Below are 11,431 nucleotides of genomic sequence, written 5' to 3' on the forward strand. Positions count from 1 at the left end.
AAAATGTTAATTGTTGGATGAACTATCCCTTTTAAGTCGCATAAACTCTTGGATCCTAGTAAAATCCAACTAGTATAGATTTACCTAAGATCTAGTTCTTTTTCATTCATCTTGATTTATGCAAGGTATGTTTTTCTCTCGTTCTAGTCAACAGTCCTTATACTGGCAAGTCAGCGGCAGTACGTCTTTGAATATGACCCACAGGGAGGCCTTTCTGCAGTCACTATGCCCAGTGTGGCACGCTATGCTATGGAGACCATACGCTCTGTGTCTTACTACCGCAACCTTTACCATACGCCTGAGAGTAATGCTTCTGTCGCCGTGGATTACAGTGAGGACGGGAGGCTCCTGAGAGTGGTGCAGCTGGGCACGGGACGGAGAGTCCTTTACCGGTACCGCTGGCACAACAAACTCTCTGAAGTTCTGTACGACAGCACTCGTGTCAGCTTTACCTACGATGAGACGGCAGGTGTGCTGAAGACGGTCAATCTGCAGAGTGAGGGTTTTATATGCACCATTAGATACAGGCAGCTTGGCCCACTGGTAGACCGGCAGATCTACCGCTTCAGCGAGGACGGGATGGTAAATGCTCGCTTCGACTATGCTTACGACAGTAGTCTGCGTGTAACAAGCGTTCAGGGGGTTATCAACGAGACCCCGCTGCCCATTGACCTCTATCAGTATGATGACATCTCAGGGAAGGTGGAGCAGTTCGGCAAGTTTGGTGTCATCTATTACGACATCAACCAGATCATCTCCACCTCTGTCATGACTTACACCAAACACTTTGATGGGCACGGTCGGGTCAGAGAAATTCAGTATGAACTCTTTCGTTCTCTGCTCTTCTGGATCACAGTACAGTATGACGATATGGGCCGAGTCACCAAGCGAGAGATTAAGATTGGTCCGTTCGCCAATGCCACCAAGTATAGCTATGAATATGACGTGGATGGGCAGCTGCAGACCGTCTACCTCAATGAGAAAATGACATGGCGCTACAGCTATGACTTAAACGGTAACATACACCTACTGAGTCCAGCAAACAGTGCACGAATCATGCCTCTACGATATGACCTACGAGACCGTATAACTCGTCTTGGAGACCTGCAGTACGAGTTGGACGAAGATGGGTATCTCCGCCAGAGAGGCCCTGAGATCTTCCAATACAACTCCAACGGCCACCTAGAACGTGTCTACAGCAAATCCACCGGGTGGTCCGTCCAGTACCGTTACGATGGTTTGGGAAGAAGAGTGTCCACAAAGTCCAGCATGGGACAACATCTGCAGTTCTTCTATGCTGATCTGAGCTACCCTAGCAGGATAACACATGTCTACAACCATTCAAGCTCACAGATTACCTCTTTATACTATGACCTGCAAGGACACTTGTTTGCAATGGAGATCAGCAGTGGAGCAGAGTTCTACATAGCCTGTGATAACATAGGATCACCACTGGCTGTCTTTGGCAGTGATGGCATCCTCCTCAAGCAAGTCCATTATACGGCCTATGGTGAGGTCTACTCAGACTCCAATCCTGACATCCAGCTGGTGATTGGGTTTCATGGAGGACTTTATGACCCTCTAACAAAACTGCTTCATTTTGGAGTGCGGGATTATGACATCATGTCGGGTCGCTGGACCTCACCTGACTTCATGCTGTGGGAGAAAATCAGCAAGAACCCGGGACCTTTCAATCTCTACATGTTCCGAAACAACAACCCAATAAGTAAAGTGCAGAAAGTTAGAGACTACTTAACAGGTGGGGCACGGATTCACTGCATCTACAGTATCTGCAACTTAATATATCTGCTATATATTGCACATTTCCCCCCATTGCAAATTATGACTAGATTTTAAATTTATTCATTGATATTTTCTACAGATGTAAACAGCTGGCTGGTCACATTTGGGTTCCATCTCCATAATAGTATCCCTGGTTTCCCCATCCCCATTTCTGAGATGTCACAAGCCTCCTACGAACTGGCCAAAAGTCAAGTGTGGGACGACCTGACAGTAAGTTTATTTTAGATGGATACCTTCACATAATAGTTTTGTTATTTTTATTTCATTTAGGGCTGTCAAGCGATTAAAATTTTTAATGTAATTAATTACATGATTTGGCAATTAATTAATCTCAAATTAATCGCACATCAAATTTGGCTGAGAAATTACCCCCAAAAGATAATTTAAAGTCATTATTGTGTTAAATGAGAAAAGCATCAAATAGACATTACAAAAAGTACTTTTAGAGAGAAATATTATATTTGATTCAACATTTATTACACACTTATTACACATTTATTACAACTTTTAGGCTATGAGACCATGAGGGTAAATGATGACAGAATTTTCATTTTTGGGTAAACCATACAGTGCTTTTATTTTTGTTTTTTAATTAATTTAGAATATGACTTTTTTTTTTTTTTTTTTTTTTTATGAAATAATGCTTTAAGAAATAAGAAACCAAAACTGCCAGTAGGTGGTGGTAAATGTCTAAATGGGCTAGTCAGTCTTTCATTTATTCGATTTGTTCAAACAGACGATTCATTCAGGAATTAAGTAAATGGCTCTCTTTATGAATGGACCATTGAATCATTGGTTCCCCCGATTCGTTTTTTGTACTATTATATATTCAAATAATGATGCGATTTGTATAACTAATAATAATTTATGAATATTTTATAATAGTAAAAACAATAAAAGCTATGTTTTCCACATTTTTTTTCAAAAAGAAATGTTCTTAAACTAAATGTACCATTTTTTGAACAACTTAATCACCCTTTTTTTTTTAGATCTTGGAGAATCCCATTGAAAAAACAATTCTTGGAATGGAACTCAAGTCATTATAGCTACATGTTTCTATAAATTGTTTATCATCTTGTTTTGTAGGTCAGCTTTGCAGTCCAGCAGCACGTCATTCGACAAGCTGAAGCATTTTTAACATTTGGGGATCTGCCACAGGTCGAGTTCGGCCATAGCCAAAGGGCTGATAAACCCTGGTTGTGGTTTGCCTCAAGCGATTCATTGATAGGTCGTGGGATCATGCTGGCCCTTTACAAGGGCATCGTGATAACTCGTGCACTAAGCCTGGCTAATGAGGATTGCGTCAAGGTTGCCAACATCCTCAATGGCGCCCTATACTTGAAAGACTTGCACTTTATTGTGGATGGCAGAGACACGCACTTCTTTGTTAAAATGAATTCTCCTGAAGCAGACCTGGCAGCGCTGCGGCTTACTAGCGGACGGAAAGAACTTGAGAATGCAGTGAACGTAACGGTGTCACAGTCCACAGCTGTGCTAGGTGGCCGCACCCGGCGCTTCGCAGATGTAGAGCTTCAGCGAGGCGCTCTCACCCTGCACGTGCGCTACGGGGCATCTCTGGATGAGGAACGAGTGCGTGTTTTGGAGATGGCCCGACAGAGGGCCCTCACCATCACATGGGCACGTGAGCAGCAGCGGGTACGAAACGGAGAGGAAGGATCCCGACTATGGACCGAGGGAGAGAAGAGGCAGCTTCTCAGCAGCGGACGGGTGCAAGGCTACGATGGATACTATGTGCTGTCAGTAGAGCAGTATCCTGAGCTAGCCGACAGCGTGAACAACATTCAGTTCCTCAGACAAAATGAGATTGGCAAAAGGTAGTGAACTTAGCCACAACCACTCTGTGCAATTTGTAATTGAAGAATAAGTTAAGCGGACACATTTATTACGTCCTCAGAGTTTGTAAAAACTCTACTACTCCTAGTCTAATAAGAAGAGTACAACCTAGGGGGGAAAAAGAGCATTAAAACAACGCTGTGCGTTGTGAATCATTGTGTTTTCTCAAATCCTATTAAAGGCCTTAACAAGGTTACAGTTGTGGAGCACAATGAAATTATGAACTTAATAGCATCAAGAGACAGGCCAGATTCATAGAGTTGTTGATATCTTTATTTAACTATTTATTAATTATTCATTTTTACAGGCACTATTCAAATATATCGCTAAAGAGAAAAGCAACATACCTTTTGGAAAATGAAAATGTTTACATATGCATATCACTGTACCACTGCAAAAATACCACATTTGATGTCAGGTGGTTTATTGTAGCCAGCTATACACTGTAATATTTTTATATTTATTCAGATTTGTCTCTCTTTCCTGTACATTTCATGAATATCATAATGGGAAAAAATGCTTTTGTTGGCAGTCATGTCATTTGCAATGAAAACTCTCCTTATTTTTGTTATTTTTTATTTATGTCTGGTTCTACTTTGTTACGAAAACATTGTTTTATAAATGACATTTGAAAGTTTGATTTGCAGTCATTTTACGTCATACTTTAACTGAATAAACTGTACATATAATGAATAAAATGGCAGCACAGCACAGAAAATATGTAAATGTCTGTATTTATGTAAATGAGTGTTTACTTGCATATTTTTAAAATTAAAAGCAATTATTTGCTCATTTGGTTACAGGTCCCAAGGGAAATATTTATGAAAATTGTTTGTACTTAAAAGAAAATAAATGATAAAATTACTTAATTTTGACAGTTTTTTATTTCTTTGAGCACATATCAAATTAAAATCAGGTTAATCAAGAGCATTATACACTTTGGCCTATAGTTTCATGGACAAATAAACCTTGGCAAAACAATAACTACTAAACTTCGTAAAACATTTTTGTCCACTAGCTATATATAAAAAAAAAAAAAAAAATGCAGTTTACTGCTAAACTAATTGCGCTGTGGCACTCTGAAGTTAGACGTGAGAGGTAATTTGAATTCACTTTAATCAAAAGCAAGACTGTAGTCATGAGTAAAACTCACTTTCATCTGCTTTGGCAATAGTGGGTAGACTAATGGTAATCCCTAAATATTAACTTAAATTTATAATTGCTTTCTGTGTAAAATCTGATTAATGAGTGATCAAAGGCAGAAGAGTCGGGACCACAAAGCATGAAAATTTGCTTGCTGAGTCATTAAAACCTGTGCATCCTCTATCATGTGATTTCTACTACAACCTTCTAGCACAGATTGTTTTAAAATGGTTTATGGTGCATCATAAAACGTATCTATATATATGATGTAATTGCAGTGTTTAACTAAATCTGAGATCACAAAAAAGATGTTTTCTCATTCTGTTAGGATGCACAGGGAAACATGAAACACAATCCATCTATAGTGATGAGCACAGCACTGACATTACAGTGTCCTCTTGCAGATATCATTTTTAAATTTAACATATTCCTTGGTCAGCTGCAAATGTTCATGATTTATTCAAGCACTCAGACTAATAATGTTGATGATCAGGCAAAGTGAAAACGTCTAGATGTGCAGACAGCACGGAGTGTATTCAAGCAGGAAAGAAGTGATATACTGATTTAGCCTTGTGTAACTAATTATAATAAATAATAATAATAATAATAATAAATATTATTATAAATAATAATAAAGAAAAATAAAAAACTACTTTTCAGCTTAAAAAGCAAGCAGACTTATGTATGATCTTTGAACCTGTAAAAAGACTAGCTCTGCTTGTCTTAAGAGAATTCTAGTGCTAACCTTCATTTCTTTTCACACTTTAACATTGAAAAATCCAACAATAAGAAGTGCACTTTATTACATGAATGATACACTTTTTTAACTGAAAAACTGTGAAATTTGAGACGCTGTCATCTATGGCAATATATCTGTCTGCCCATCTACGTAACTAAAACCGAACTCATTCAGTATTGTTTCATTCATACAATTGGTGAAAATGAGCTCAGAGAACTTCAGTGTTAATAAATGGCTTTGTTTGTGTATATATATATATATATATATATATATATATATATATATATATATATAACTCAAGCATTTATTTATTTGGACAAGTTGTCCAAAGTTAGACAGTCAGTTGATCATTACAGCTAAATAAACCCAGACACAAAGTCATTGCTATGTTAGGAATAGTATACTACAGAAATATGCTACTATTTCTTCCATATCAAGATATAGCAGAAATAGTTGTATCTCAGTATGCAATTCCACATTTAGCAGTTATTCCTTGCATAGCCTACTAGCTACTAGGGCTGCCATTGACTAAAGATTTTTCTGGTCGACTAGTAGTCGTTCATTTTAAGCGATTAGCCTTAAAATGAACTACAACATTTATTAATAAACCATATAAATCATATTAAAGAGCCTTTAAAGCTACAATATGTAAATGTTTCGCCACTAGAGGTCACCTATTCAAAACAAAGGTGTAGCTTGATGATGCGAGTTTGAGTGCAGATTCTTGGGAGATGTCGTCTTCACCTCACAGTCAGTGGAAAAGAATCGGGACGGGACTCGGACAGAAATCATATTCATGGATGAGATTATTAACGTTACTGTAGTATGAAGCAGAGCAGGGCGAGTGCTGTTGGAGCTAAACGAGGACGCTGGAGCGATTGCTAATGAGAGACGAACGCGGCACACGTCTCGTGAACAGTGGAGCTCTTATGCCGCAGACGGTGCTTCCGCTTCTTCCGGTCAAGCGTATGAGGTAACACAACGCTGTTTATCATATTAGATACATTTGACTGTTGAAAATGACGGGCGCGAATGAAGTGGTAAGCGCGAGTGATTTACATGTTAAGTCAATGCAAAGACGCGAAGTGACATCCTGCGGCGCGATTGGCGCGAATGACGTGGCGCGAATGACGCGATTCACGCGAATCGCGCAAGTTGAAAAATCTGAACTTTGGCACATTTCCGTGCCGCGTTAACCAATCAGGAGCTTGCTCTAGTAGTGACGTGACGAGCTGAGGCAGAAATTTGAAACAACAATGGAGGACAAAATCATTGTCGCTATACATCTTTATAGAAACAGAAATAAAAAGGATCGTGTTTGAACGAAAGTGAGTGAGGAGGTCGGACAATCTGATAAGTTGTAAAAAACGGTCTTTACTCAATTTGAGCTATATATATATATATATATATATATATATATATATATATATATATATATACATATTAAGACTACAAGCCAACTAAAGACGACCAACTGAACTTATTCGCTGTAATTTACAATTATTTCCTCACTGACAAGTTGTGTTTATTCAGAGGAAGTGTGCAGAAAGCAGTGGGAGAGTCTGGGACACATAAAGGAGCGGGAGAGCCCCTCTCATGACGCGAATTTGCGTCTGTTGTGAAGGGATTTTCACGTGCGAATGAAGCGAGTAAGCTCAAAATGTTCAAGCGCCCAACTACGCGTGAATAGCGCGATTTATTCGCGCAAGTCGCATCTGGTGTGAACGCAGCATAAGATAGATCGATATCAGAATATCATGCTGGATGGCTTGTGTTGATAAATGGCATTTAATGGTCTTTGGTGTTTCCATGGTTTCTACAAAATAAAACTGGAAACCGAGGGTAACGCAGATATGACGCCATTGACAGGCGACTCCCGGACACCTTAGTTAAAATCGTAATTTTCTCATGATTTACAAATAGTTGGAAACATTTGGGATATTTTATAAACCCAACTGAACAAAACTGGCCTAGTGGTTTTTGGATATTTACTACAAAAATTTTACATATTGTGCCTTTAATGCCTACATAGCCTAATCAGCGTTCAAACGCACGCATAAAGTTTGCCACAGTGCAAATGTTAATGAATGTGTTGGGGAAAAACAGAAAGGAGATTGCTTTAACATTTTAATAATTAATTGATAAACTTGTGTTTTCTGTATCTTCTGCTGCAGTGATGAAGTTGACAATGCTGACTCATCATCTCCGCAGTAGGATGCGTCTAAATGCACATTTCTTTAAGGATTACATAACATAAAAATATTACAAACAATATATACTTTTAAGTAGGTATCTGAACCCCATTCATGACTGTGAACAACTATACATATTAACACAGCAGGAACTTTATCAATTCTATAGCAAGAGGGTAAAGTGGAACATGAGATTACATAACACGGCTGTACTTTTTTTTAAAAGTGAGGCGTTACGTAAAGCCTCTTTTTGAGCTGGAGCTTTCTGCGGGTCCCACAACGGCAAAATATATTCTACTGAAAAGCTAGAGACACGTAGCAAACCCCATTCTCAGATGAATTAATTGAAGCTGGGACGAAGTCCTATTTGATGGAATGCATAATGGCATAAATTATTTCAATAATAACCATTGTGGATTTTTAAATATATATTTAAAAGAAACAATGGACTCCCTTTTTAGGAAATTGCCATCATATTTACTAAGCATGAGTGAGCAAGGCAAGGTCTGATGATGCCACCAACACAACTGTGTTGTTTTAGTGCAGTGCATGCTAATGATATGCAAATGCACTGAGGAAAAACCTTCCCTGGATCACCCGTATTATCCATGGTCTCCGTTTTCTGGTTTAATCCACGATGCACCATGCTGTTCAGCCCTGGCTCCTGATTAGCCCTGCCCTCAAACGCTACATTTATGCACAATCAAGTCCCAGGAAACATACTTCCTAATGGGTTGATTCATTTTACTTGGTCTGAGACATTTGAGCTTATTCCCACCCAGTTTTACTGAATCCCTAAAATAAAACTGGTTTATGAAGGTCACTCAATTCCATATAGTGTTGTCTCCAACAGCCATTTTTGTTGCTTATGCCTCAAGTGGCAGATTTGATGGATTAGCCAACTCTTTTCAAAAGGTGTGAAGACAGTGACGGCCAATCCTTGTCACAGACCGCTCAATATCAGCAAACTGGTGCCTGAGCGCGCAGTGTGTTTACAAGGACACAAGACACTCTACCACACAAAGACAAGCCTGCTGTCTGTCTCTGACACACACACACACTGGATCCCCTGACTCTCATTCCAAACCCTTTAACCTTTCACAATCTGTTCTGGCTACCCAGAGTTCACCTGTCACCCACAATTCAGCTGAAAAGCATGTATATTTACACACAACACATAGGCAGATCAATAAAAACTCTATAAACAGTCTAAATATACCAGACTGTCTCAAATACAAGCTTTTCCAAGTATCCGGGCATGCATGACTCTACTATGAAATGATTTAATCGATGACAACGTTTCAAATGTTGATTATGGGTTTGAATTTTAGTGATTCCTATTCTGATTCTGCCTATCGATTCCGATTCTTATCAATTCCCAGTTTTAGTTTCAGCAAGGTAAAAAATGTCAAACATTAAGATATCAAACATATTTGTTATGCATCTTTTGGTTAAACATTTTGTTACAGCTGAATTACATGAGCAAATATCAGCAGCATACAAAACAAAACTAAGCAGCCAAAAGAACAATTACACAAAGAACATTTGCTTATAGTAAACATACAGTAATTAAATAAGAACAAATAAACAAATTAGCAATAGCACAAATAAATACATCTGTTCAGGTACAGAAATTAAAATGAAATGTAATCAAATGTAAAATAACACTGCATAGCTTTCTTTTTATAAATAAAATATAGATTAATCCTTATTAAAGTTACAAAAGTTATTCAGTGAGTGATTTTTGTTCTTGTGTAACATTAATGACATGAGATGGCAGGTTTATTAGGTTGCTGTCACTTTAAGAGCTAATGCATATTGATACACACAAGTTTTCTTTCTCAAATGTTTACGTTTTCTTAAGACAAAAACCAACCAATGTGTTTACGAGGATATTTTCTATTGTGTGTGTATTTGTTCGTTCTAGCACAAGAGGTGAAAGAGAACTCAATTCTGTATTTGTGCACTTTATGAGAGGCGGCTTTGGATTTTTTGTGCATGCCAAATTGAGTCCTCTTTCAAGTCTTCTTGAAAATGGTTTGAAATCACATTAAAATACACACTCAGGAATCAATAAGCATAATCACAATTTAAATTTTATTACAAGTATCTGATTCCAAAATTGAAATTAATTTTCGATTACCAACCCTAATGTTGATATATCGTTAACACTATTTACAATCAAAGCTGAAATAAAATAAAATAAAAATATTAGATGAAACAAACACACACACAAAAAAATGTTACTTTGGCAACTAACTGAAATAAGTTGATAAAAAATACTAAAATTATTAAAACATAAATTAAAATAAAGACAAATAATCATAATAATAATAATAATGACAAAAAGACATAAATTACTAAAACTGAAACTAAAATTAAAATGAATATATAATAAAAATGACCTTTAAAAAATCACTTTAAAGGTGCCCTCGAATGAAAAATTGAATTTATCTTGGCATAGTTAAATAACAAGAGTTCAGTACATGGAAATGACATACAGTGAGTCTCAAACTCCATTGTTTCCTCCTTCTTATGTAAATCTCATTTGTTTAAAAGACCTCCGAAGAACAGGCGAATCTCAACATAACACCGACTGTTACGTAACAGTCGGGGTGTACGCCCCCAATATTTGCATATGCCAGCCCACGTTTCCAACATTATAAAAGGCATTAGACAAGGGCAGCCAGTATTAACGTCTGGATCTGCACAACCAAATCATCAGACTAGGTAAGCAAGCAAGAACAATAGCGAAAAATGGCAGATGGAGCAATAATAACTGACATGATCCATGATAACATGATATTTTTAGTGATATTTGTAAACTGTCTTTCTAAATGTTTCGTTAGCATGTTGCTAATGTACTGTTAAATGTGGTTAAAGTTACCATCGGTTATTACTGTATTCACGGAGACAAGAGAGCCGTCGCTATTTTCATTTTTAAACACTTGCAGTCTGTATAATTCATAAACACAACTTCATTCTTTATAAATCTCTCCAACAGTGTAGCATTAGCCGTTAGCCACGGAGCACTATCAAACTCATTCAAAATCAGAAGTAAACAATATAACAGTATACAATACTCACATAATCCGACGCATGCATGCCGCATGCATGACGAACACTTTGTAAAGATCCATTTTGAGGGTTATATTAGCTGTGTAAACTTTGTTAAGGCACTGTTTAAGGCAAGTGCGAGCTCTGTGGGTGGAGAGCACGGGATTTAAAGGGGCCGCAGCATAAAATCGGCGCGTTTATAATGATGCCCCAAAATAGGCAGTTAAAAAAATTAATAAAACAAAATCTATGGGGTATTTTGAGCTGAAACTTCACAGACACATTCAGGGGACACCTTAGACTTATACATCTTTTAAAAACATAATCTAGGGCACCTTTAAGAAAGTAATGTAAAACTACACTGCCCAGCCAAAAAAAAAAAAAAAAAAGGATTTTAATAGGCAAATACTTAAGAATCTATGAATGGATCATTATTGCAGTGATTATTATGTTTCTAGCATGTTATATGTTTGGCAACAGTTCTTTTAACCCTTAAAGATGGAGTGTGAAGCTTTTCATTTCTTAAACAACCATGTAGGAAGAACCATGTAAAATTGTGAAAGAATGGTTCAGAGATCATAAAGAATCATTTCCACACATGAATTGGCACCTCTGAGTCCAGACCTTAATTTCATTGAAAGTC

General features: G+C 37.5%; 1 protein-coding gene across 4 annotated transcripts in view; it reads left to right on the forward strand.

Annotated features, from left to right (window-relative positions):
- si:dkey-237h12.3 (teneurin-3) overlaps positions 1-4,526 on the forward strand; it is a 161,384-nt gene extending 156,858 nt beyond the window's left edge. For all 4 annotated transcript variants that reach the window (XM_048175739.1, XM_048175743.1, XM_048175742.1 and 1 more), the window contains 3 exons: positions 148-1,759; positions 1,883-2,013; positions 2,890-4,526. In XM_048175739.1, the coding sequence (XP_048031696.1) occupies positions 148-1,759; positions 1,883-2,013; positions 2,890-3,642 (2,496 nt within the window). In that variant the 3' untranslated portion in view covers positions 3,643-4,526. The remainder of the gene's footprint in view (positions 1-147; positions 1,760-1,882; positions 2,014-2,889) is intronic.
- Positions 4,527-11,431: the final 6,905 nt, after the last annotated feature.

This window comes from Megalobrama amblycephala, linkage group LG23, assembly GCF_018812025.1.
Source record: "Megalobrama amblycephala isolate DHTTF-2021 linkage group LG23, ASM1881202v1, whole genome shotgun sequence".
Classification (NCBI taxonomy): domain Eukaryota; kingdom Metazoa; phylum Chordata; class Actinopteri; order Cypriniformes; family Xenocyprididae; genus Megalobrama; species Megalobrama amblycephala.